Source organism: Ammodytes marinus, assembly GCF_949987685.1.
Source record: "Ammodytes marinus genome assembly, chromosome: 4".
Lineage (NCBI taxonomy): Eukaryota > Metazoa > Chordata > Actinopteri > Uranoscopiformes > Ammodytidae > Ammodytes > Ammodytes marinus.
The window spans coordinates 4,634,459-4,662,215 of record NC_137233.1 but is presented as its reverse complement, the minus strand read 5'-3'; the positions used below and the strand labels follow the sequence as shown (position 1 = coordinate 4,662,215).

At 39.6% G+C, this 27,757-nt stretch overlaps 1 protein-coding gene across 1 annotated transcript; it reads right to left on the bottom strand.

Annotated features, from left to right (window-relative positions):
• Positions 1-1,425: 1,425 nt before the first annotated feature.
• Positions 1,426-16,424, bottom strand: LOC307249881 (protein-glutamine gamma-glutamyltransferase E-like). Its single transcript, XM_080026768.1, has 16 exons — positions 16,294-16,424; positions 13,822-13,986; positions 13,445-13,699; positions 13,057-13,175; positions 12,678-12,806; positions 11,017-11,194; positions 10,681-10,816; positions 8,720-8,829; positions 8,089-8,204; positions 7,313-7,439; positions 5,314-5,561; positions 5,012-5,075; positions 4,691-4,801; positions 4,186-4,349; positions 3,362-3,495; positions 1,426-2,722 (listed from the first exon to the last, which is right to left on the bottom strand). The coding sequence occupies exons 1-16, from the start codon at positions 16,316-16,318 to the stop codon at positions 2,575-2,577; spliced, it is 2,229 nt and encodes a 742-aa protein (XP_079882894.1). The 5' UTR covers positions 16,319-16,424; the 3' UTR covers positions 1,426-2,574.
• Between the last annotated feature and the right edge of the window lie 11,333 nt (positions 16,425-27,757).

Sequence of the window (27,757 nt, the reverse complement as noted above, 5' to 3'; positions counted from 1 at the left end):
AAAACCACACGTTGCATATCATCATTGAAATTATTATGCCACTCACTCGGAAGTTTAAAAACATTAGAAAACCAGACTTACTGTGCACAGTTTCCGTGGGGATGAATCTCTGAAGGCTCATTGTCCTGTATGCCCTAGGTCTGTGTCCGTGTCCGTGACCCTCAGTCCAGCCGACGGCCGCGGCTCCGGACAGTGATGATGAAGCTGCTCAGCTGTTTATTAAACCACCGCAGGTCCTGGTGTTGTATGTATCCCATCCTCAACTTCACCGTGTCACACAATAAGCCTCCTGTCCCGTCTAAAATGATCGGCAAACCACCGTGTGTTTCGTGGGTGAGGCGGCTGCGGCAGTGATCTAGTTCGGTCTCACACCCGGTGGCTCATAGCTAGCTAGCGCCGCTTATATTCTGTTACAGAAACCGTGGACTACATTTCTTCAAAGGTTAAAGAGTAAACAATACTTCTCCATTCCTAAAAAATGCAATGTAAAAGTACAGAAAAAATACGACACACTAAATGACAAGTCTTCAAATCACTGCTACCTACTACTAGGCTACTGCCTGGACGTAACAGATGCATTCACGTTCGGTCAGTGTCTACAACTTGCTACGTAATATGACGCGTTGGACGTAGGGGGTTAAAAAAGAACTTTGTAGGAGATAAGCTCAAAACAGCCACTTTGCTCTCGGAATCAACATTCTTATGTTTTGAAAAACAAAAAAAATCCTGCATATTCTTTTTCAATGGGCATGTCCATAATAGATTGTGTAGGCTACATAAATATTGTTAACCTCCAATACAAACTTAAACATTCAGAATAGTGCTGAAAAGGATTATTGAAAGTTAAACTGTTGTTTAGAAGTTGTGATTTTTTTTTAGAGCTAATGATAATAAAGATGGTTGTATAGGAGAAATATACAGATGCAAACAGACAAGGTTTAGTCAAATGAACAATTACGATTTGAACTAGTATGAAAGAAGACATTTAATAGAAGCAAAATAGCCAAAAATATCAAACTGACCATTGCTTCTTGATAAAATTAGGTTTTTGCCTGCAGTGTCTCCCCTTATAATGACATATCAGCATTTATTACTTGCAAAGAAAAATACAGGAAACAGTCTATTTATATACAACACCGTTATGTGAAATTAACAAAACGTTTTTGTAGACTTAACCTTTTTTTAATGTGAGTCAGCCGTAATTTCATTCACACATCAATTTACATATTTTGTCGGTTAAGTTATCTACTGTGCTGCTGTATTTTTTACAGGAATACTCTGGTAACCACGGCTGCCAGCGTTTTCCTGTAAACATTTAAAAAAAAAATCTACAGTGTAGTTTCACTATTAAAGACACAAACATGGGTTTAAAAAGCATTTTATTCATGCAATCTTTCAACAGATCTAAAACATAAGAACAGTGTATCCAGCTTCCACAGCATATGTTTAACCACAAGGAGGCGCTGTAGCATCATGGTTAAATTGGAACTTGAACATTCTGAAGAAATAGTAGAAAAAAAGTGTGTGTGTGTGTGTGTGTGTGTGTGTGTGTGTGTGTGTGTTGCTTACTTATTTGTCTTTGCATCAGGCTTAGCTGCAATCTTCTGTAACATTAACTTTTAATTTCGCATTTCCTGACAACATTTGAAGTGTCAACACCGGTCTAAAAAATTCACTGTCGGCTAAATATTGGTTTGACACCTTTTTTATACAAGCAAAACCCGATTAAACAGCACATTCCACTGCCATTTCGAAACCAAGGCAACATTCAAGCTTGCGGTGTAGCGTCTGCTAACAATGATTATTTTGTTCAAATGTAAAATACTCAAAATACTTCAATCTTGCATCATATTGGCTCAGACCTTAAAAATCTGATTTATTAGACAAAACAGCCTCAACTCTCATAACATCTTTTCATCACAGTATTTAGAACAAAATACAAGATTGGAAAGCAATAGTGCATAACTTTTCCGTATAAATGAATGACGCTTATACATTCAAGCTATCGCCACATGAGTTGACACAAAGTTGATTAAGCCTATCAGCTCCTACAAAACTCTCTCTCTGTATTTCTCAGTATGGCAGCATTAACAAACTGGTGTCGCCCCTTTGACACTGGTGTAGGAGCTCCGAAAAATCCCAAGAAGAGCCCAAGAAATGTTTCCAGTTGTTGATTCTACTGCTAAGAAAAAACCTGGACGTACAGCAGTAACTACTTAGAATTCCTCATGGGGGCAACATAATCCCTGCGTTCCAATCCCCATACTTCTCTTCTATTTAGTATGCCAGAAAAAGATTTAGGACGTCCCAATACATGTACGTCATTTATAGTATGCTGAAAATACCTAGATGCCCCACTACCTCCATAGCATTTAGCAGTATTCGTCTTCATTCTTGTCATTTCTCGCCATAATCAAAAAACAATCTTCCTTATCTGATTTTTTTTTCCTCTCTTGTGGCCCTAAAACTCTTCTGTACTTTAGTATGTAGTGTAGTAAAAAGAAAAAGTATGTGATTTGGAACACAGGGAATATCTATCTATAGCATAACAGATTAGATTAATTGATAAATTAATCAATGCAGCACTTTGAAGGTGCAGCTGCAGGTAATGTCCCTGAAGAGTGAGCAGTCGAAATCGGCCATCAGTGTCTTCAATCCGGCTTTGTACGGGACAAACGGGAACTTGACAGTAATTCTGGTGTTTGGCCGCAGATCTGAGATGCTGTGGGGCACACAAAGAGTAATGATCATTTAAAAATAAACAGCTCTTAATAGTATAGTTATGTGGTCCTATCAAGATAATGGCAGGGCAACACTGCTTTTGAATGACTTACTTTTTGAAATTTTTGGTTGCTTATCAGACCAAGTAAAATAATAATTTTTTTATTTATTTTTTATTGATTAAAAGTCTTATGTGACGCATTTATAAAAAGAAAAACATAGATATGAAGAAAAATTTTACACGGATTTGAATCCAAACCATGGCAACTGCAAGTGATAGGGGTTGAATTGACCTGAATTAGAAACACATATGGAAAGGTTTTGAATAGCTATTTTTATTCTCAATATTTGTTCATTTTGGCGCTGGTGATTTGGGGGCCTCAGAAGTATAATTTTTTTTTTTTTTTTTACTTTTTTGTCAGTTGTTGAAGACATAGCCACGAGAATACATCTAGAGTGTATAGAAAAGAGGAAGAAAAAATCATTGATAATTTAAGGGAAAAAAAATAATTAAAAAAAAGGATATAAAGGTGACATAATCACAGACTACAGACTGATACAAACACTCTCACACACACACACACACACACACACACACACACACACACACACACACACACACACACACACACAGACTCACTCATATTCAACGGGCTCCCTCCACAGTCCACTGCCAGAGAGCGTCAGTGTGCACTTCTGTAGTTTCTCTTGGACCGGGTTCATGAAAACCAGTTGTCCCATTGTCTCCACGCCAACTCTGACATCACCAGACACCTGCAACACACACATTTTAACAGATTAATCATCATGAATTCAAAAGAAGATCGCTTTAATTGGGCATTTTCCCCATTCGTAATTGTTTTTCTCTATTTTCTTAATGCATCGTGTATGTGCTGTTGGTTCAATAAGTTTGCAACGTTTGTTTTTAAAGGTGTATAGTCTCATTTTAAAGGTGGAGTCAGTTATTCTGGATAACGCTCATTGACAAAATAAAAATTAATTAATTATCAAAATAATTTTTTCAGTGTCCTCACGATCTGCTACCTGTCTGCACCGTGTGCTGAAAGAAAATATGGTGTTCATACACAGCCTAGGCTCTGTAAACAGGTGTGTAAAAAAGGGTACGTAAACAAGTAGCCCACCGTAGCTAGCAACAATTAATTCAATATAATTCAATGCAGTATTGCTACTATTTTGTACATTTTTGGTTTAGGTTTTTCCACAGTTTGACTATGAAAAGAGACACAGATAGATAGATAGATAGATAGATAGATAGATAGATAGATAGATAGATAGATAGATAGATAGATAGATAGATAGATAGATAGATAGATAGATAGATAGATAGATAGATAGATAGATAGATAGATAGATAGATAGATAGATGGATGGATGGATAGACGACAGACAGACAGACAGACAGACAGGCAGGCAGGCAGATAGGTAGACAGATTTTCCACTGACCGAGACAGAGATGGGAGGGTCTAGCAGCACAATGTCATCCTCAGCCAGGTATGTTCCATTTGGAATGTCTGTGTCCGTGACGACGGCTGACACCTTCATGCTGTCGCTATGCAACATCGCTTTACTGTACGCCGAAAACGGGACCACAATGGGGACAGACACATCTAGAAAGAAGAGGACAGGCATTGGTTAGATAGATAGATAGATGGATAGATAGATAGATAGATAGATAGATAGATAGATAGATAGATAGATAGATAGATAGATAGATAGATAGATAGATAGATAGATAGATAGATAGATAGATAGATAGATCCTTCAGTAAAGTAAAGAATGCTATTTTTATATAGTTTTTCTTAATAACTTTGTCATGGGTACGCTCACCGAGAAACAACAGCTGGCGTAGCGAAAACACTACCGCTTTTGTCCTAAAGGGGGTGCTAGAATTTACACAAACGGAAAGTTCCTCGGAGCACCTTTAAACAGCAACATAGAAGAGAGTCACCTTTCCCAAACGGCAGCGTCTTCTCCATGGTCTCGTGCTGTATGAGCTGGAAAGTCCCACCGTTGTAGGTCATGGCCTGGACGTTGATGCTGATGGACACAGGCCTCTTACCTGTGGAAGATTTGATTGGGCATTATTATCTTAAAAAGCAAAACTTTTTTGTAAAAGCAGAGAATACAATTAACAAGTGTGTATCAAGATTCACACGTATTTCACTATCCACAAACATGTATTTTTTTTAGACTTGTAAATATGTAATTATTCTGAAATTACGTAATCGTATTTACGCATTTACGGATCATTTTCATATTTGCGATTTACCTTTCTTCTGGCTGTGCAGAATGAGCTTCAGCTTCACATCCTTACCGTTCCTCGGTTTGGACACCTGCAGCACAACACAATTTAGTTTTAGTTTTTTTTTTAAGATTTTCTAGTTTTTTATTTTATTTTCCTTTATTAAACATTTTTGATAATACATAGGTAGGTAGATAGATAGATAGTTAGCTAGCTAGAAGATAAAGAAGATAGATAGATAGATAAATAGACAGACAGGCAGACACTTTATTTTTCCTGGTATAATAATACAAAATACAGAAGCAATAGTAACTTCTGATGTGACATACCTCTTTAAATCGTAGTTTCAGCTTAGGATCGTCTGTTGTTGGTTCATTCTCTCCGTTTTCAACTGTCTCTCTCTCTCCATCCTCAACTGTCTCATTCTCTCCATTCTCGACTGTCTCATTCTCTCCGTTTTCAACCGTCTCATTCTCTTCCTCTTCCTCTTCTTCCTCATCCGTGTCTCCACTGCCGTCAGCCTCAGAGTAATCTCTGGTCAGAGCGTATTCAAACACAGTCCGCTCCTTCTTTGTTCCTGTAATATTAGTAAATGGAAGAAAAAAATGTAAATATTTTTTTGGCATTTCATATGATTTATTGCATTTCTGCACCCGCAGAGCAACAGATGGGTGATTGTTTATGCGCCTACAATGGCGGAGCAGGTAAAAATCCTTCCCAATGTCTGTTTGGATGGTTTTATCGTGTTTTATCACACTTATGGATCTGAGATGATGCTAGATAACTCGCTGCTTGAAGACCGCAGTGCATTAATGTGGTGACCAGTGTTGGGAACGTTACTTTGAAAAAGTAATTAGTTATAGTTACTCACTACTTGTTCCAAAAAGTAACTGAGTTAGTAACTGAATTACTTTACAATAGAAGTAATTAGTTACCAGGGAAAGTAACTATTTGCGTTAGCCTACTGTAAAAAAAAAAAAAAAAAAAGTTGTCAATTTGGATTTTTCTGAGCAGTTTTCACAAGTCAGTTGAAATGAGTAGAACAGACAGGTAGGCCTACTTGTAGGCTACATAACCTTCAATATTTATTGCACATCAACAGACAGCAAGAGGTTTAGGCCTATCCTGCACTTCAAGTAGGCCTATTTTGTTCTCAACAAAAGTAGTAGAGGAAACTGCTGGAAGTACCGTGCTGATCTGCTAATATCACTGGATTCACTTCAGGGGTGTCGGCTAAAACAGCCAAAAACGTCAGACTATGAAGCATGAGAGGAGGAGAGGATTTATCCTGTTTATTTCCTTCTTTAACATGCACAGCAGCATACAGATCCCAGGAAAAGAACAATAGCAATATTCGGCTCGTGATGACACGCTAAACAGCTGATGCAACCGGCGAATCGCGGCCGTTTAATAACGTGCATAAATTACAATTTATAGAGATCGGGAAACTCCATGCACTTACTCACAAGGGCGATGCAAACAAACTCAGGGAGAGCACGTTTCAACCGTGGATTGATAGGTGGTTAGTGCGGCAACGTGCAAGCTCACACAACAGAGAGAGAAAGAAAAAGAAACTTCACTTAACAGGCGCTCCGGCTGACTGACGTGACGGCGCTAACTGACAGTTATAATGTCATCCACACTGAATAAAACACACCGGTCTCCTCACTAGCAGTTTGTGTAGTATGGAGCCAGGGGTGCGTTCGGATTACACAGTTTATTCAATCAATTCATAGTAACGCACCGCATTTAACGTTCAGTAACGATAACGGCGTTGTAACGACGGAAAAAGTAATTAGTTAGATTACCCCGTTACTGAAAAAAGAACGGCGTTACCTAACGCCGTTATTTTAAACGGCGTTATTCCCAACACTGGTGGTGACGTAGGGACGAGCAAGGGGACTGCTAACTGCAGTAACTGACAGGAAGTTAGCTAAACTGACCATTCTGCTTACAGCACCTTTAATGACAATATCTTTAATTTGGTTTGACAAATGAGGCTAACTCTTTTCATCTGCTCACTATCATGCAACTACCCTCCACTCACTTACAAAGTAAGTACGAAGTGCGAAGGATTTTGTGTATTTAGGTATACAGAGGCTTTAAATAAAAATATTATCGGAGATGCTATTATAGGCAAGGCAAGTAGTTTATTATATAGGATAGACATCTGTGTATGTGTGTGTGTGTGTGTGTGTGTGTGTGTGTGTGTGTGTGTGTGTGTGTGTGAGTGTGTGTGTGTGTGTGTGTGTGTGTGTGTGTGTGTGTGTGTGTGTGTGTGTGTGTGTGTGTGTGTGTGACTGTATGACTGTATGACTGTGAACTTACCCTCTTTGTATTTGTAGGAGTCTGTGATGTTGAGTCTCTTCCTGATACCGACCGTCTTGGTGGAAATGTTCTGACCGACTCTCTTCGTATCCGACAAGATCTTAGTTTCTGAACCGTCTTTATTGACCTGGCAGGACACACACATCGATTTTGAGAAGGGGTGCTTTTCACAGCAAGCCAGTCCATTTTCGGGGCTATTTACATTGAATTCCGTTCATTTTCTGTCGGGTTAAGGTTGGGGTAGGGTTGCTATCTCCCGCAAGGAAAGTCTGACACCCATGAAACTTACTCTACTTATTAACATCAGTCATGCAAATATACCCACCAAAGGATTTGATTCGGGGGTGAAGAGAAATCGATTTTGAGAGGGGGTGCTTTTCACAGCAAGCCAGTCCATTTTGGGGCTATCTACATTGAATTCCATTCATTTTCTGTCGGGTTAAGGTTGGTGTAGGGTTGCTATCTCCCACGAGGAAAGTCTCACGTCTATGAAACTTACTCAACTTATTAACATCAGTCATGCAAATATACCCACCAATGGATTTGAGTCACGGGTGAAGAGAAATCGATTTTGGGAGGGGGTGCTTTTCACAGCAAGCCAGTCCATTTTGGGGCTATAAATGTGATGTTGATGAAAAATTTTACTGTTTCTTAAATTTAAAAAAAGTTCCTTGTGGCACCTTTAACATAAATGATGAATAAACTATACAATGATTTAACCATTTTAACATTTCCCTAAACCTAAATGTCATGTTGATGAGATTTGTTTCACTCACCATCCAGTCGATACAGTCAGCATTGACTTCAGCGAACACAAACGGGGTGTCATACGTCAGATCTACGTTTCCCTTCAGAATGGCTTTGACGGAGGCCGGGCCGAGGCAATACACACCTACGGGAGGAGATAATATGTATCAATGACTGCATATGGCACATACTGTAAATATTTTTCATCACATTGCACATTTCAATTGAACTTATCTACTTTTTACTTTCTATTTTTTTCTATACATACTGTTTTATATCGTACAAACAATTCCTTTGCACTACTTAGTATTTAGAATGTATCTAATGTAAATATTGTTTAGGTTATGTTTATCTTATACTACTCTATATGTTATTTGTCAAAATCACTTTTGGTCAAAATCAGTGAATACCTCCTCACGATCCACTACCTCTTTGTATTGTACAGTGTGTGTGCTGAAAACAAACAGTGTTAATACACAGCCTAGGCTCTGTAAACCGGCCAGTTTACAGAACCTGGGCTGCGTATTAACACCAATTTTTATATTTAATATACACAGTACGGACAGGTAGCGGATTGTGAACAACATTTGACAACAAGCATTCTCCAGAATCATTGACTCCATGTTTAAAGTTCATGTAGATAAACCAGAGAGTCTGTACCGTTGCTCTTCTCCTGAGGTGTGGGATCCAGAACTTGCCAACCGTCATAACTGCCGTCTGCTGCCAGGTCTGGTCTCTTCATCCAAGCCTCCACCCACACATGGTAGTTCCTGAACACAATAAGTAAGTGTATTACATCTATTTACTGTTTTTATGTAGCACTTATTGAGACAAATTCACAAAGTGCTGTACATAGCAGATAAGGCAATGATAACAGACTATAGAAAATAAATACACAAACAAAATAACCAAAGCAAAAAACATAATAACACATGTGCTGCCCTCTACTGGCACCAAATGTTAATATAATGACGTAAGCCTGCCACAGTTAGAACTGTGGAGCAAGGCAGAGCACATCCAATGCAGCACAGACAGCAGTCATCTTTTCATTTCCACAGAGCAGAGGAAATAAATGTCTGTAAGTACTAAGTTCATGTTGTTGTTTGTATGTTCAGTAAAATGTGGTAAAGACAGTTTAAAATGGCCGCGCTAGTAATGCTAACTTCGTTAGTGCATCAATGGCATTTCCCATGTATATTAGCATTAAGCTAACGGACCTCGCGCCTGTAGTTTCACATGATAATAGCAGTATGCTAGCTATTCAGAAGCTGTTTTGGCTTTAATAATACAATGTTTGTACATGTATGCTTACGTTTTTGTACATGCATATTCTTATGTTTTGTATGTATGATGTAACTGGAAGCCTTTGTCATTTGGAGAACTGTTTAGCTATCTGCCAAACTCAGAATAACACACGTTTTGATTCCGCAACAGTGCATGATACTGAAACACAACTAAGCAGGGGAACCGGTTTTTCAAAGGACTAGAACATTTTGAAGCACTGTGAAATCTGAGCTATAGAAATGCTATTTGCATCTGGCAACTTTACACCAAACAAAACTCTTTTAATTACATTTAGTCCTGCACTTTTTCATTTTTTTTTTAATGTTTTGTCAAACCCATGAACATCCTTACCAACCTTTATACTATGTGCTGATAAGTAATCCAGTGTTAATACACAGGCTATGCTCTGTAGACGTGCACATGTTGCTAGCTATGGTGGGCCCCCTTTGTTAACATAACCTTTTGTTTACATACCAGTTTACAGAGCCTAGGCTGTGTATTACAACCTGTTTTTTTCAGCTCGCACACAGTACAGACAGGTAGGGGATCTTGAGGAGATATTCAATGATTTTGATAAAAAGTGATTTCGACAAAAAGCATTCTCCTGAATCACTTTTAACTGCTAAACGCTCAATCATGTTTTACAACCCTATTGTGTCTGTCTGTCCGTCATTTTGTACTGAGAAGATATTGACGATATAAATGACGGTGGTAACAAATCAAGTTCTTTGGCATATGACAATGAACTATCAACCCTTTTCTGTTAACACATAGTGATTACGTTTCAGTGTTGACATTATTGATGACCGCACACCTCTTTGCTTTGATTTGACACACTGCCTCGCGGGCAATTGGCACAACGCTCTGGCTTATAAATAGTTTCCTTTAGTTTTTCTAGGTCAGTGTGCCGTGAATACCTCAGTGCTAAGGAGTGGCACCACTTACAGTACACCCAGGGAAAATTGTAAATTGTGTGCCAAAGAAAAAAATGACCTAGTTTTACATTGGCATAGCACGTTCACAAAATAAAAGTGTCTATGCATGACTGCACAACTTTAAAGCTATAGTGCATAACTTTTTTCGTATAAATATTGGTTACATTCAAGCCATCGCCAAATAAGTTGACACAAAGTTGATGAAGACTTTTATCAGCTCCACAAAACTCTCTCTGTATTTCTCAGAATGGAAGCGTTAACAAACTGGTGTCACCCCCCGACACTGGTGCAGGAGCTCAGAAAAATCCCAAGAATAGTCTAAGAAATGTTTCAGTTGTTGATTCGACTGCTAAGAGAAAACCTGGACGTACAACAGCAGTTATCAAAGTTAAAGTGTCTCACCAAATACTATCCGGTGATTGTTTCTCTCGGACTCCGTAGTTGGCGTGATAAACATCGATGATCAGATTCTTGTTGGTGTCGTGGGCTGACAGGAAGTTTGTGACGGTGCGACACGGGATGCCCAGTAGACGTAACACTGAAACCAACAGAAATGAAAGAATGACATTTTTATATAGTTTTTCTTAATGCCTTTATCATGGGTACGCTCACCCAGGAACAACAGCTGGCGTAGTAAAAAACACTACTGCTTTTGTCCAAAGGGGGGCGCAAGAATGAACACAAACTGAAAATTCCTCAGAGCACTTATAAGGTTTTCAGAGCGAGATTTTACCGTACCTGAACACATCACACCGGCAAACACCCAGCACTGCCCGTACCGCACTGGACGACAGTCACTTTTGAACCATTTAGTAAGGATCGCATGACTGCCGCTCCAGTGAGAGGGAGACACCCCACCGTAGAAGGAACCTGACCACCGACCGAATACCACACCGCGGTCATCACTACAGTTTATCTGTGGAAGGGACAAAAGAAAGAGGAATTATATAGGAGAATTAAGTGATATGGTCCGTCAACATGTATTGTTTTATTGTGAGGCATACAAACACATATAGAGAGTCAAGTCAAGTCAAGTCAACTTTATTTATATAGCACATGTATAACTGCCATGTCAGAGATTCTTTGAGATCCTTTGGCGAGAGAGGAGGTGTGTTGCCGACACCTGGAACATGGACAGCCCCCTGTCTTAGAAAATGGGGGAAAGCCCATGTAAGGAGCCTTTGCGTAACCCGCAGATCCTGCTTAGATCTGGTGCCCCCCTGGTGGTTGACGTGGTAGACTAGACTAGACTAGTAGGAGGTGTTGTCTGTCCGGACGAGAACATGCCGGTTTCTCAGAACTGGAAGGAAGTGCCTGATCGCTAGAAAAACTGAAAGGAGTTCCAGCACATGTATGCACTTTCTCTCCAGGGTCTGAGGGTCTGAAGGCACTGCCCGGACACCCTGACCATCTTGTGTCTCTGCCACTTGGGGTCCTGGGGCCATATTACAGAAACTTCCTATCTTAAGTCCTAACTTAAGATAGGAGAGTCTAAAATAGGATTTTCTCTGATTTGGTATTACAGAAGCAAATTCTAACTAACTTTAGGAATTCTATCTTATCTTACCACATCCTATCCTAAGTCTGTTTAGGAAATCCTAACTGCTAAATCAAACGTCAGTTTGCAGCATTTCTGTCTGTTGCATAGCAACCGACAATGTTCTATCTCAACTGACTCTCAGCCCAGCCTGACAGTATTGTGTAGGCTAACAGCTAACTTTGCTTATGGAGCAGAAAAGGCCTTTGATTAAAAAACTAAACAAAAAAAATAAAAAGTTTGAGCTGTAGGTGACATCTGTGGAGAGGGTGAAGGAAGTTTTGTCTCCAACAATTTTTTTTATTTTTTTTTTAAGAGTAAAGTCATTCAATAGCCTTTCAGTAAATACATTCACTGTGTCTCCATTGACTTGGTTTAAAAAAAGAAAACACAGTTAGTCTGGGTCCAACTGAAAAGTTAGGCTGGCTGAAGGGTTATCCTAAAGTTAGGAGACTTTTTTTAAGATTCTGGGCAGTTAGGATACTTCTGTAATACACTTTTCCTATCTTGAGTTAAGATAGGAACATTGACTTAGGAACTGTGCATCTGTAATGGCTAGTTTCCTAAATCAGGTCCTAACTCTAATTACCATGGTAACCATACAGTTAAGATAGGAATTGTGAGTTAGGAAGTTTCTGTAATACGGCCCCTGGTGGGGACCATTCGCACAGATCTGAAGAGAACGCAATTTGAGAAGGCCTAGTTGGACCACCATGGATGCTGAGGTCAGCATACCTATCAGTCGAAGGAAGAGGCTGTATGTGGCCCTAATACTCTTCCGAACATGTCTCTCTCTCTCTCTCTCTCTCTCTCTCTCTCTCTCTCTCTCTCTCTCTGTGTATAAATGAAGTGAGTGTGTTACCATGGCGCTGACCACTCGGCTGACGTATACCACGTTACAGCGAGCGGAGTCGTCATCAGCCGGGTCCGCCAAGTGTTTCAGGTTCAGGTCCAGAAGCTTCAGGCAGATCTTCGTCATGTTTTCCTCAAACTGATGGAAAGATGATTTTGCTTTAAATTTAAATTAGTTGCAATGGTATCTGCCAATGGTTAAACTGAAACATACAGCTCTGGAAAAAAATTAAGAGACCACTCGAAATGTTCAGTGTCTCTCGTTTTACTATTTATAGGCATATGTTTGAGTAGAATGAACATTTTGGTTTTATTCTATAAACTACTGACAGTAGTAGTGTGTGTGTGTGTGTGTGCGTGCGTGTGTGTGTTTGTGTGCGTGCCTGTACCTGTCCATAGTCCCACAGTTTACTGGAGATATAGTTTCCACTTCCTCTGTAGATAATTCCTTGTTCGTTCATCACGTACTCCTGCCTCTGGTCCTCATCATCCAGAAACACTGCGTCATCTAGAGGGGGTCAGATACCAACAACTATTACCTTCACACACTGCAGCTTATATTAATACAGATAGATGGATGGATGGATGGGTGGATGGATGGGTGGGTGGGTGGATGGATGGATGGATGGGTGGGTGGATGGATGGATGGATGGGTGGGTGGGTGGGTGGGTGGATGGATGGATGGACTGATGGATGGTTGGGTGGGTGGGTGGATGAATAGATGGATAGGTGGATGGATGGATGGCCACACACACAGCCACAGACAGCCAAACCTACCAGTACACCAGGGGTTGAATAGCAATGTCAGAGTTGCCAGCTGCCTGTCTTGGTCCCCGTGTTTCACCATGAGGTTCCACTCCCCTATGGGGGTCTCAGGCGGGGGGAGGATGGCCAGCTTTAGGATGCCCTCGGCTGGGGAGGAGCTGCCATTGACCCCTACCCTCCACACCGCCTTGGCTGTGGGGGAACGATTAACGCTCTCTGGCAAACTGAAGACTGACAACGTCCCACGGTCTTCAGATGCATGTTGTCCTATAGAATCAATAAGAGTAATCATTACATGTTTCGTTTGCTGTTACATGTAGTTTATGATCATCAGAGGAAAAAATTCTGACACCCTTAAAATTATAATAATTAATAAATGAAAGACTTACCTGTATGTGCGGTGATGATGAGTGGCTCTCCGTTTAAAGGTTGATTCAGTGTCAGTGTCACAGTGAACGCCTGGCCGCGCCTCACGATCAGATCCCTCTCTGAGATCTCACTGGTTCTGTGTTCAGTGTTGTTGGTCTTCGGGTGGAAGTCCACGTCCTTAAAGACTGAAACACAAAGACACACAAAGGTGAACGTGTTAATGAAAATATCTTAAAAAGAAATGATAAGAGCTCATCAACCCTTATTCTTAAAAGGATTTTTTGAAGGTTCTGTGCCTGTTGTCATAAAAGTTGTTTAATGTTGTCAACCCTCCTGAGAAATCCCATTTCATTTGCTTGTACCAGGGATCTCGTTCTTTAGGTCATGACCCAGCCTTCATGACCATAGGTGAGAGTAGGAACCAAGATTGACTGGTAGATCAAGAGCTTCCGGTGCAGTAAAGACAGTGTCAAAAGGACCACATCGGCCGCAAAAACTATCAAAGAAATCCCTAGACCACCGAACTGCAACCCCTCCCCACTATGACTACACCTCCATATCCTGTCCATTCATTAATATCACAAACAGCCCTACAGTAGAGGCCAATCCCCAACATAAACTATACTGGTGTTGTGAGCGGGGCGCTCCGGTGGTGTAGTGGAGCGCCTACCATATTGGCTCCGGCCTTCGTTGCGGTGGTCGCGGGTTCAAATCTGACATGTGGACCTTTACTGCATGTCATCCCCCCTCTCTCTCTGTCTCCCCATTTCAACTCTGTACTGATTAATAAAGCTTGAAAATGCCAAAAAATTATCTAAAAAATAAAAAAGTATTGCAAACAAGGCTTTTTCTCGGCCTCCGTATGGGAGGGAGCCACCTCAGTGACGTTGAAATCTTTCGCTGTAGGCTCAACATACCTCGCTAAGCCATTAAAAACACATTACTCTCACTTTGTAATGACACATCTGTCATTATGATAATAGCTATACAATACAACTTCTTAAGGTGCTGCTTTTGTTAATATTCTTCTGTAAAGCGATGCATACCTTGCTTATAGAAGATATATAAAGACAAGTTATTTTTAATAATCTCCAGTGGATGTCGAAAGGTAACTGGGATAATTTGATCCGACAGCTTTTATTTTTGTTTCATTCAACAATGATCATCTCCTAAAATATTTCACCAACACAACTATGCAGAAGTGAATGCTTTAGTTTAGGGCCCGTCCCTTTGTGCCTACAGTGGTTAAGCAGGTTCCCCTCAGGCAGGAGCAGGCAGGCAAAGAGATTAAGACAATGTGTTGAGTTTAGTTTTATTTATTCGTCACATACACAATTGCACAGAGCAATGCGTAGTGAAATTCTTATATACCAGTCTGACTATATAAAGTGCAAGATTATATACAGCTCTGGAAAACATTAAGAGACCACTCCAAATGTTCAGTGTCTCTCATTTGACTGTTTATAGGCATATGTTTGACTAGAATGAACATTTTGGTTTTATTCTATAAACTACTGACAACATTTCTACCAAATTCCAATACATTTTTTTTTTTTACATTAAGAGCATTTTCAATAAGTAATGTAGAAATGAAGATTTAAGAAAAATCCAGACTGGTCTCTTATTTTTTTCCAGAGCTGTATATAATAAAGTGCAAGATTATAACAATGATTGTGTGGTGAATGGGTGGTGGGCTAAGTGACATTGTCAGTCTGGTTTGACAGTCTGATTGCCTGGGGAAATGTCTTTACATATGTGATGGATTATCTACCCAACCCCCCTAAGAGTGAAACTATTACAGCTACAGGTTTTAGCGACTCACTCTCTCCTCTACACACCCCAGGGTTTTGCAATAGTTTGACATTCTGGTTTGCTGCTTCAAAACATCAACTTTCACATTTCTCACACAACAAACGCAGGCACACACACACACACACACACATACACACACACACACACACACACTGATTCAATTATTCTTGAAACCACATGCACTTTTGGTAAGTAGTTTTGTAAATATGTTTTTTTTCTAAGAAATAGAAACTACATAATTGGCTGTTGATTCTGACTTCAATTATGAACTTAAACCCAAACCCAATATACAGTTATTAAATTACTTCAACATCAACATTCACATTTCTCTCTCACTACTGATTCAATTGTTCTTGACGCCCCATGCACTTTTTTTTATAACACACACAAACAAACACCTGCACCAGGACACAAACCACACCAAAATAAACAAAAAACAAAGGAACAGATTTAATTTTTTTAATGGTACATTTATCTCGCCAGAGCTCGACAAATTCCTTCCGCTTGCCCTTTGCAATATAAGTCACCCCATGTACTTTTATTATTACGTATAATAATTGTTTTATATGTATATTATGTTCTGTATTTATTTTCTAATTGTTAAAATAAAATACTTGATTAGAACTTAAAGTAAATAAGTAACTAAGACATATTGACTTGTTAGAAAAAACTATACTTACTCGATGCTTGCCCGGGCTGTGACATCTTAGCAGAATGGTCTTCCTCAGAATGTTTGATGAATAGACAGAGTTGAACTCACTTTAAGGAGGTTGGGTCCTGTATTTATTCTAAAACACCTTCCAAGCCCAACCCCAATGTAAAAGTAGGTGTTTCAAGCTGGATAGTTGACCTTTTCCTTATTGAGATGCTTCTCTGTCACGGCTACGATGCTGCAGACAGCATAACCTGTTTTAACAGTGTGTGTGTGTGTATGTGTGTGTGTGATAGATAGAGGTGGAGATTATGAAGTATTAAGAAGTACGCTCAATACACAGCCTAGGCTCTGTTAACTGGGGCCCACCATTGCTAGCAACATGCCCATTTACAGAGTCTAGTCTGTGTTTTAACACCAGATTTTATTTTGCAGCGCACACAGTGGCCTATGGACAGGTGGCGGATCATAGATATTCACTGATTTTGTACAAAAATTGATTTTTGACAACAAGCATTCTGCAGAATCACTGACTCCATCTTTAAAAGTAAATTGTGAAGTGTTCAATAACTGCACCTACACAGTGGTGATTCAAACTGATAGTTATTGATCACCGTGATGTTTGCAGGTGCTTCCTCAGCCCAAACAATGTTAGCATGACATTTAACTGAAACTCAGACATGGCTTTGCATAGCTTAAATACGATTTATTTTTTAAGGCAAATCAGTTGAAGTGGTACATGAGCTAAACTGGTTGTACCGGACTGATAAGGAAACAAACACATTAATGAACAGGGAGTGTCTTAGATGTCAAAGTATCTATTAAATGTAGTGCCAAAATACAATACAATTTTAATAAGGGTTATAAAAAATATACAAAGCAGAAACTCATCTCCGTGGGAGTTTTGACTTTTTTAATGAACATTGCCACATACTCTCCCTTTGTGTTGATATGTTGGTCAAACCTGTTAGAAAAAAACCAGCAGCCTGTTTACAAACCGCAGCTTCTACAGAGACATTATCAGTCACCTGGGGCCTATTTCAGGTAGCTGGTTTTACATACTCTGGGTTTAATCCTGCGCTCTGAGTTGGTCAACTCAGAGCGCAGGGTTGACGAGCAACTCTGGGTTTTCGGTTTCAGAACAGTGGATCAGCGTTGGGTTAATCAACTCTGAGCGTGTTCACTCTGGGTGGAGCGTGTGCATAAAAGCCATCGTCAATGGATCGCTGATAACATGATTCACCATGGAAACAGAAGAAACAAATGCTTGATCCTCCCACTTCTCCACTTCTCAAAAAATAAAAATAAATAAAACTTCTCCGCTCCTCCCACTAGAGTAAGAAATATTAACGAATGAGCTTATGGAGAAGAATGAACGGGGATATTGTCTCATAACTCTGATCTAATCACTTCGGCAATTCAGAAAAAACGGTGCAAAAGTTTTTAGTCAAGAGCATCATTGCTTCCGTATGAGAAGCAAGTCTATTTTAAGAATTGAGTTACGCATATCAGCAGCAACAAAATTATTAAACTGCCGCTGCAAAGCATTGCTGACAGTGTTTTATATTCGCTGTAGCCTATTATGTAGGCAAGCTATAATAGGCCTAGGCCTACTGTGCAGTAAACAGACTTTCGCTTCTTTTAAATGGGGAGTGAAAGATATTAACGTTTGACACATAAGGTGACAGTTTCCATTGTAGAGCCTGATTGTTTTATTACCAGATCCCTTGTCCTCTAGTGATCACAGTTTAAATTATTATATTATTTCTATATTCATATTAGGCTATTTAACGAGGCTTGTCTGTGACTTTGGGATGACAAGTGAACAGTAACGGTCGCGTGCAGCCGCAGAATTACATTTCAACCTGACATAAATAGCCTATGTTCAGTGGCACAGATGTTAAAAAACTACTGATAATGATAAAAATAAATAACAAGATACATACAATACAATAGGTTTATTAATCTGAATGTAAAGCATGTTCACGATGTGTAAGGTGGCCGCATATGAACGGCACGAGGGCTGAGAACAAGGCTACTGATCAGATAAATGATCGATCAAACGTAAAATCATCAGGAAATGATAAAAACATCCCGATGGAGATTTCTATCGAGTGATTTTGCTTTAAACTGTACAGGGTTGCGTTGTGACAGTGACTCTTTCTTCAGTCGGAGCTGCAGCGTAAAGTGAAAACAAACTCAGGGTAGGTCTAACCACCTATCCAGCAGGTTAGACCCACGGCGTATGTTGCCGCAGTAACTGACTCTCGGTTGCGCTGAACCTGCTTCTTGAAACGGAAAACCGAGAGTTTCCACTAACTCAGAGCGAACAAACTCTGGGTTGCCTCAAAACCAGCTACCTGAAATAGGCCCCAGGAGTTGTATTTGGTCAACAGTTCTCTCTCTTTTTCCAATTTATTTTTCCCGAGGTACAATCCACACAAATGTTCCCCCTAAACATAAGTCTTGTGGAAACTGATGGCACTCCAAACTCACCACCCCGACTCTGATAGTCCGTAAGGCAGGAGGAGCCTGGTAGCAGGAGACCGGGGGCTGCGGCTGGAAGCTTGACAGGACATGGGGAGAAACAAGACAGACATACCAAACTAAAACAGGAAACACAGGGAAACCACCAAAAAAAAGACAAGACACAGACAGACCATGACATAAAGTCCGGTTTCATATTTTTCATTCGCTTTTCTAATATCTATTCTATACTAGATATGCTTTAATCTTGATGTATTTCTTGCCCCTGTGAAGCACTTTGAATGGCCTGGTGTCTGAATTGTGCAATAGAAATAAAATTGCCTTGCCTTGCTTTACTATATACAGTTGGCGTATTGTTGTTTTTTCAAACTTGATTGGAATTTAACAAACCTTGATCACACCAGCAGCCACCTGTTTGTGTGTTGAGAAAGTCACTGGATTGGGCAAGAAGCAGGATTTAAAAACTTCCGCCATCTTTGAATATGTTGAATTGTGTTGTTTACCTGTATAGGTGTGTCTGGGGTGATGGGCAGGGCAGGGACACTTTGATTCACCACAAACTGTTACTCATACATTTTTAAAAAGATAGTTGGCGTTAGTGGATTAGCACAGCGTTGAGAAACTAAATGTTAGATTTAAAACTTTCATCATCTTTGAATTACTTCTAACTAACAGTGAAATGTGTTTTTTTACCTGTATAGATGTCTCTGGGACCTTTTGATACACGATAAAAAGTTATTTCCTCTATTTTTCTCCAATTTATATTCTGGATTTAACTATTTCTTAAGAGTAGACAACTGTAATGCATACATTTTGATTGTTCTGTAAAAATGTAAAGTTTCTTAGAAAATGAAATGGTCTGGTTTCAAGTATTTCATAGCATCAGTTATCTATTGAATAAGAACACACAAAGTGAGTGGTGTGTGTGCGTGTATGTGTGTGTGTGTGTATTGGCAAGTAGCCACATGGAGATTACATCTGTAGAGATTCTTGACATGCCAATTTACGCAGCGTTACATCATAAAGCTTCCTTTTTACTGCAATATGTCACACATAATAATAAAAATATAATATCTTTATTTATATAGCACCTTTAAAAACATTGGTTTACAAAGTGCTTAAACAAAATACATAGGAGCAAGTACAATCAAATAAATACATACTAATAAAAAAAAACACATATACAAAAAGATGAATACACATACTCATATACACACAGCAAACCAAACGAGATTAATAGGTGCTAGGGTAAAAAGACATTGAGGAAGAGAATAAAAAGAATAAATAGACGGCTTCCTCAGCCCAAACATTGTTAGCATGACATTTTACTGAAACTCAGACATGGCTTTGCATAGCATACATACGATTTATTTAAAGGTGCAGTGTGTAATATGATATCATCAAGAAAGTTCTACAAAGTTCTAGAATGCAACATTCCCTGGGTAACCCCAACCCTTTCGAATAATAACAGAAGCTACAGTGGCCTTCAAGGACAAGAACAATTCTAAATTTTAAACAATGCATCTGATGACATTCCAACTATGACACTTTCAAGATGGCGGCACTAGGCCTTGGTCCAAAATATGCAGAAATATGGACATATATGAGACCCTTTCTATGGGAAAAAATAATAATTCAAAACCTTTTTTTCAGCTATTATGCACTAAATTAAACTTACTTATGGATATTATAATTATTTTCTACAAAATCTGCTAGGAAATATAACCCAATATTCTACACACTGCAGGTTTAAGGCAAATCAGTTGAAGTGGTACATGAGCTAAACTGGTTTGTACCGGACTGATAAGGAAACAAACACATACATGAACAGGGAGTGTCTTAGATGTCAACAGCATCAAAGACACATTTTGATCTATTAGATGTAGTGCCAAAAACAAATGACATTTGCATTATGGTTATCCATGAATCATTTTGACAACAGTCCAAGAAAAAAATATACAGAGCAGAAACTCATCTCCGTGGGCGTTTTGACTTTTTTAATGAACAACATTGCCACATACTCTCCCTTTGTGTTGATATGTTGGTCAAACCTGTTAGAAAAAAAACAGCAGCCTGTTTACAAACCCAGCTTTTACAGAGACATTATTATGACACACAATGATTTACAGGTGAAAATATGTTGTTTATATACCAGGTTACAGAGGCTAGGCTGTGTGTGTATCATCTATAGGTTAGTGGAGATAGTTTACAGAGCCTAGTAAACAAGCCTATTGTTAGCTACGGTTGGCCTCCTTTGTTTACATACTACTTTACAGAGCCTAGGCTGTGTGTGAACATCTTTGACTACCCACAGAACGATTTACAGGTGGCGGTACATTGTTTATTTACTAGTTTACAGAGCCTAGGCTGTGTGTGAATGGGCCTGTTGATAGCTTTGGTGGGCTTCCTTTGTTTACATACTAGTTTACAGAGGCTAGGCTGTGTGTGTATCATCTTAGACTACCCACAGATTTAACAATAGGCTTGTTTACTAGGCTCTGTAAACTATCTCCACTAACCTATAGATGATACACACACAGCCTAGCCTCTGTAACCTGGTATATAAACAACGTATTTTCACCTGTAAATCATTCTGTATAGGTTCCAGTCCGAGTCAAAGATGATGCAGGTGTCAGCAGCGGTCAGGTTGATGCCCAGCCCTCCTGCTCTAGTGCACACACAGCCTAGCCTCTGTAAACTAGCCCCACTAAAAAAAAAAAAAAAAAAAAAAAAAAAAAAAAAACAGCAGCCTGTTTACAAACCCAGCTTCTACAGAGACATTATCAGTCACCTGGAGTTGTATTTGGTCAACAGTTCTCTCTCTTTTTCCAATTTATTTTCCCCGAGGTACAATCCACACAAATTTTCCCCCTAAACATAATTATGCACACCTGTGTGAGTGCCAAACAGGTACATGTTCCCATTATGTATTGGTTAATCTTATTTGTGTGTGTCTTATACTGTATGTGTGTGAGCTTGTGTCTGAGTGTGTGCGTGTGTGTGAGTGCCATATGCATGCGTACGTGTGTGTGAGCCTGTCTGTGTCTGTGTGTTTGTACAGTATGAGTCTTTTAATGTGTTTGCTTCCTTATCTTCTAAAACAGTTTCCAAACAGTGGTGACCTCAACTGACATACAAGGTGTTTTCTCTGTCACTAGGACTCCTCTTTAATCTGTGACCGCAATTGTGGATTGCCAACACAGCCTGGGAAAGGCCCTGCATGCCATTGAGCGTGTGTGTGTGTGTGTGTGTGTGTGTGTGTGTGTGAATGTGTGTGAGAGCGTGTGTTTGTGTGTTTGAAGGTGTGTGTGTGTGTGAAGGTGTGTGAGAGTGTGTGATTATGTGTGTATGAGTGTGTGAGCCTGTGTCTGAGTGTGTGCGTATGAGTGCCATATGCATGCGTTCGTGTGAGCCCGTCTGTGTGTGTGTGTGTGTGTTTGCATGCATGTGTGTACGTGCATCTCGGTGTGTGTATGTGCATCTCGGTGTGTGTGTGTTTGTGTGTGTGTGTTTGTGTGTGGGAGAGGAATCGCATGCCATTGTATGGATTACTTAACAAGTTGAGATCTGAATAACCTGTTCAACCAACCATTAAAAAGGTTGTAATAATTTTTTTTTTTAAACTTCCGGATACACTTCAACATGTTGAGTGGTATTTGTTGTGACTTGCTGTAGTAATGTGTGTGTGTGTGTGTGTGTGAGGAGGAAATAAAACAACAAAAGTCTGTAATGACGGGGATTCATCTTTGCTTAAAATATAATCTTGTGTGTGTGTGTGTGTGTGCGTGTGCGTTTGTGTGTGTGTGTGTGTGTGTGTGTTTGTGAGGTTTTAATCAATATAAAGACATTTCAAAATCATTTTGTTCTAAATACTGTGATGAAAGAGTTGAGTAAGATTTGAGTATTTTACATTTGAACAAAATAATCATTGTTAGCATACGCTACACCGCAAGCTTGAATGTTGCCGCGGTTTCGAAATGACAGTGGAATGTGCTTGAGAAATAGTTTAAAGTGTAACTGCACCCTTTTACTTGTTTTTTTAGATAGAAGCTGAATTAAATCACTATGTTGGTAAGGAACACATATATGCTGGTGTTAACATTGAAAACAATTGCAATATGTTAAATATCGGCAATTTAAGAAATGTTTTGTATTGTAAATCATTTTAGAACTTTACTAAGATTTGAAAAAAACTTTTTTCCATCGGGTTCGAAAAATCACGTCGCCGCAAAGCCGGTCACGCTCTTCATAGGTCCATGGCTGATCCATGAGCTACTACTGTTATACCATCCCTCCAAGGATGTTATTTTGGGGGTTAACACACTTCACTTCTATCGGCAGTGTGTCTGCATTATCTCACACTGTATAACACACACACACACACACACACACACACACACACACACACACACACACACACGGACCCGGACTTGTTCATTACTTCACTTGATTGACACACGCTACCGCTCGCTCGCTCGCTCTCCTCGCTCACACACAGACACACACAGACTGCCGCTCGTTCACTTGCGCTACTCGGTCTCCTAACACTACGATAGAAACACCCGCCAACAATTTAGAATAAGAAAGTCCTCCACCTCAGACGACCCATCTGTGTGGCATATGAGCTCACTGTGTAGCGATAGTGCCGTTAGACTTTGTGTCACTCAATATTTCAATGAAGTCATGTCATTCAGATCTTCCTGAGTGACAGCTACTAGCAGCTAGCCCCCTCCTTCACAGACACCGCGCGCCCCCTCCCTCCCGAAAGTCGGCCGGCTGATGTCGGAATGTTTTAAAACAATGGTTCTCAAACGGAATTCAGAATCCATGGTCTGAAAGCATTTTTCAAAATCGTGCAGTAGCTCAAACAGGGGGTGCAGTTACCCTTTAATCGTTTTTGCTTATATACAAAAAGGTGTTAAACCAGTATTTAGCCTACAGTGAATTTTTAGACCGGTGTTGACACTTGATGTTGAAAAAAATGTAAAGTTATTGTTACAGAACATGCAGCTAAGCCTTATGCAAAGACAAATAAGTAAGCAACACACACACACACACACACACACACACACACACACACACACACACACACACACACACACACACACACACACACAGGCTCCAAACATCCCTTCATTAATTCACTTTGAGGTAGGGATACTTTTGATGTCATGAGGCCATTCAAAGTGTCATAAGAAGAAAGAAGAATCACACACACGCACGCGCACACCCACACACACACACACACACACACACACACACACACACTCTCTCATTTATTCAGAATGTTCAGGTTCCAATTTAACCATGATGTTGCAGCGCCTCCTTGTGGTTAAACACATGATGTGTGGGCTGGACTGTAAATACACTGTTCTTATGTTTTGGATCTGTTGAAAGATTGCACGAATAAAATGCTTGTTCAATCCATGTTTGTGTCTTTAATAGTGAAGTTATGTCATTATAAGGGGAGACACTGCGGGCAAAAATATAATTTAATCAAGAAGCAATGATCAGTTTTTGAGATTTTTGGCTATTTTGCTTCCATTAAATGTCTTCTTTCATACTAGTCTAAATCGAAATTGTTTATTTGACTAAACCTTGTCTGTTTGCATCTGTATATCTCCTATACAACCATCTCTATTATCATCATCAGCTTTTAAAAAAATCACAACTTCCAAACAACAATTTAACTTTCCATAATCCTTCTCAGCACTATTCTGAATGTTAAAGTGTGTGTTGGAGGTTAAAACTATTTCTAGATTTATACATAATCTATTATGGACATGCCCATTGAAAAATAATATGCAGGATTTTTTATTTATTTCAAAACATAAGAATGTTGATTCCGAGAGCAAAGTGGCTGTTTTGAGCTAAGCTCCTACAAAGTTATTTTTTTAACCCCCTACGTCAAACGCGTCATATTACGTGGCATCTGGCAGACACTGACCAAACGTGAATGCATCTGTTACGTCCAGGCAGTAGCCTAGTAGTAGGTAGCAGTGATTTGAAGATTTGTCATTTAGTGTGTTCGTATTTTTTCTGTACTTTTACATTGCATTTTTAAGTAATGGAGAAGTATTGTGTACTCCAGCCTTTGAAGAAATGTAGTCCACGGTTTCTGTAACAGAATATAAGCGGCGCTAGCTAGCTTTGAGCCACCGGGTGTGTTTACACGTGAAGAGACCGAACTAGATCACTGCCGCAGCCGCCTCCCTCACGAAACACACGGTGGTTTGCCGATCAATTTAGACGGGACAGGAGGCTTATTGTGTGACACGGTGAAGTTGAGGATGGGATACATACAACACCAGGACCTGCGGTGGTTTAATAAACAGCTGAGCTGCTTCATCATCTCCGTCTGGAGCCGCGGCCGTCGGCTGGACTGAGGGTCACGGACACCGACACAGACCTAGGGCATACAGGACAATGAGCCTTCAGAGATTCATCCCCACGGAAACTGTGCACAGTAAGTCTGGTTTTCTAATGTTTTTAAACTTCTAAGTTAGTCGGCATTAATAATTTCAATGATGATATGCAAAGTGTGGTTTTAATTTATTCAGGCAGTAGCCTATAGCTAACCACTAGCTAACATGTCATAACCTAACCCATGGTCATAACAGCTAATGTTCGTTAGCTTAATTTTCTATGGGATGTAGCCTACCGTTTTATTAGGCATTTGGTCAGTTCTAAAGATGTTAGTAGGCTACTGTCAGTGTTGCCACAGTTACTTTGAACAAGTAATCTGATTACGGATTACTAGTTACTCCTTACAATAGTAATTTAGTTACTTTACTGATTACGTGATGTTAAAAGTAACTAAGTTAGATTTCAAGTTACTTTAGACGTTACTTTACAGGTTTTGAAACCCATATATCTCAATTTAAAACATGCACATATTAAGAATCATTGAAAATATATAGAATAAAGCGGGTAGGCTAGTAGTCTATAGGCATACTGTTTTCAAAATAATAAAAATTATGGTTTAAAAAATGTAATAAAAAAAAACGTTTTTCCCCCCATGAAAATAAATGCATTCCTCCAAAGTGCAAAGACAGTAACAGTGTCTTTAAACTTAACGTGCTTGGCCCTTCACTCTCATGCATTCATTTGACTTTTCTCTGCGATGTCTCATGTGTTGATTGACTGGGTGTGTGCGGCCACCGGTCGCCACGTGACTATAAGTTTCCAAGTTTTAAACACTTCTATCTCTTCAACGTCACCGTACCCGAATCCTAAATATACCCATAGCAGACGCTATATTTCATGGGGGGAAAACGTTTGTTTTGCGCCACAGTTCAGCTTAGACTCGGCCGTAATGCTGCTGCACACACACACACACACAGGCACACACAAACACTGCATGTCAGAGACGAGGGGCGCTACCAAAAAGACGAGAGGAGCGGTTGGAGCTGTTGGAGCATTTAGAGACACTTGCGCGCACATTTATTTACATCAAATCGCAATCGCAGTCATTTGTGCAGTTGTGCAAAATGTTTCACTAAGGAAAATGACAGAAAAAGTAACGCACAGTGACTTTGATGAGTAATTTTAATCTGATTACTGGTTTGGATATAGTAACGCCTTAGATTACTCGTTACTGAAAAAAGAGGTCACTGGCTACTGTTAAACTTAAATAAGAAAGCTGCCCAATGAATTCTTCCCTTAACCGGTCAAAATAATACTGGCGCTAGTGGGGGACATTGAGTGAGCAGAATATAGGCCTACTGGAGTCATGATGCTAAAATTATAATCACACACACTGCCGGAGAGGGGCATGCCCGTAATTCCAACGCCTCATTGTTCCGAAGTCTCAATGGTCTGAAATATTTCCCATTAGACCGGCATGCCGCTATGCCGGTCCGAAAACAGAACGCATTGATCTTGAGTGCCGTTGTGAGTACCAGATATGTTCGGCTGCCAGATATGTTCGGGTTGCACGATGATGACGCACTTCCTGTAAATTATATTCAAATAAACCTCAAAAAAACAGTTTTCCCTACCTTTTCCTGAAGCGAAAATGTATTAACTGTATTTAAACCAACATTAAGCTTACAAGTTTGCATTCGCCTTTTATTAAATAAAACAGAGAAAAAAGTTTCATGTTCGGGCTGTATTGAACGCTCTCGCGAGATCTCTTGTAACGCCGCGTGATCTGGGGAACAATAATTTCGTATTCCACAATCCCTTGCTATTCCGAACGATAGCTTATCTATTTTTTCTGAAAACTACACGTACTTTCTTTCTACTTGTATCTTTATTGTTATGTTTATATTGTGAATGATAATATTATAATAGATTGCAGTTTGCAATAGATTAGTAAGAAAGAAGTGGATCTCGCGTAGTACAGGAAGTGCGTCATCACTGTGCAACCCGAACATATCTGGCAGCCGAACACCGTTTGTCCGATTTGTCAAAAAGAAGGCAAATTAGGCAGACGGTCATATATTCCGACTATATACACAATCCCTGCAGTATTTAATTTATTCTCTCTCTCTCTCTCTCTCTCTCTCTCTCTCTCACACACACACACACTAAGCACCAAAATACAACCTACTACGCTGAAAAAAAATATTCTGAAAGGATGTAAATGTTACACAATTTCACCTGCGATATTAACAATGAAAATATATGTTTTTATCTCTACAAAAACACATCTAGTCCTGGACTTAATCTTCATTTGTTAGTATTATAAGACATTGTGCATTGCCTCCTTAACAAGATATATGCACGTAATCCCAGCCAATGTTTTTATGTAAACCCACACACAACGAGCAATGGTCTTGTTGTGTTTACTCTCTTTGAACTGTGAAGTGGGAGGATTCAAATCTTCTGTCATCTGCGGTCATTTCGTCAGTTGGCTGAACGTGGACTGAAGTTTAAGGTAAGAATTAAGTTCTCAGAGCAATGTTAATATGTATTTCATATGTATTTCTAGTGTTGTATTGACTGGTTTATTTTTCAAAAATCGGATAAATAAAAAATATGAGGTTAAAAAGTCCAATATT

Bases quoted from the DNA above. Each gene is read 5' to 3' on its own strand.
- LOC307249881 (XM_080026768.1), bottom strand. From the start codon at position 16,318: ATGTCACAGCCCGGGCAAGCATCGA. The intron at 10,817-11,016 runs GTACGGTAAAAT...TGTTGGTTTCAG, and splicing joins TGCCGGTGTGATGTGTTCAG to TGTTACGTCTACTGGGCATC. The intron at 4,802-5,011 runs GTAAATCGCAAA...AATCTTCCACAG, and splicing joins TCTGCACAGCCAGAAGAAAG to GTAAGAGGCCTGTGTCCATC.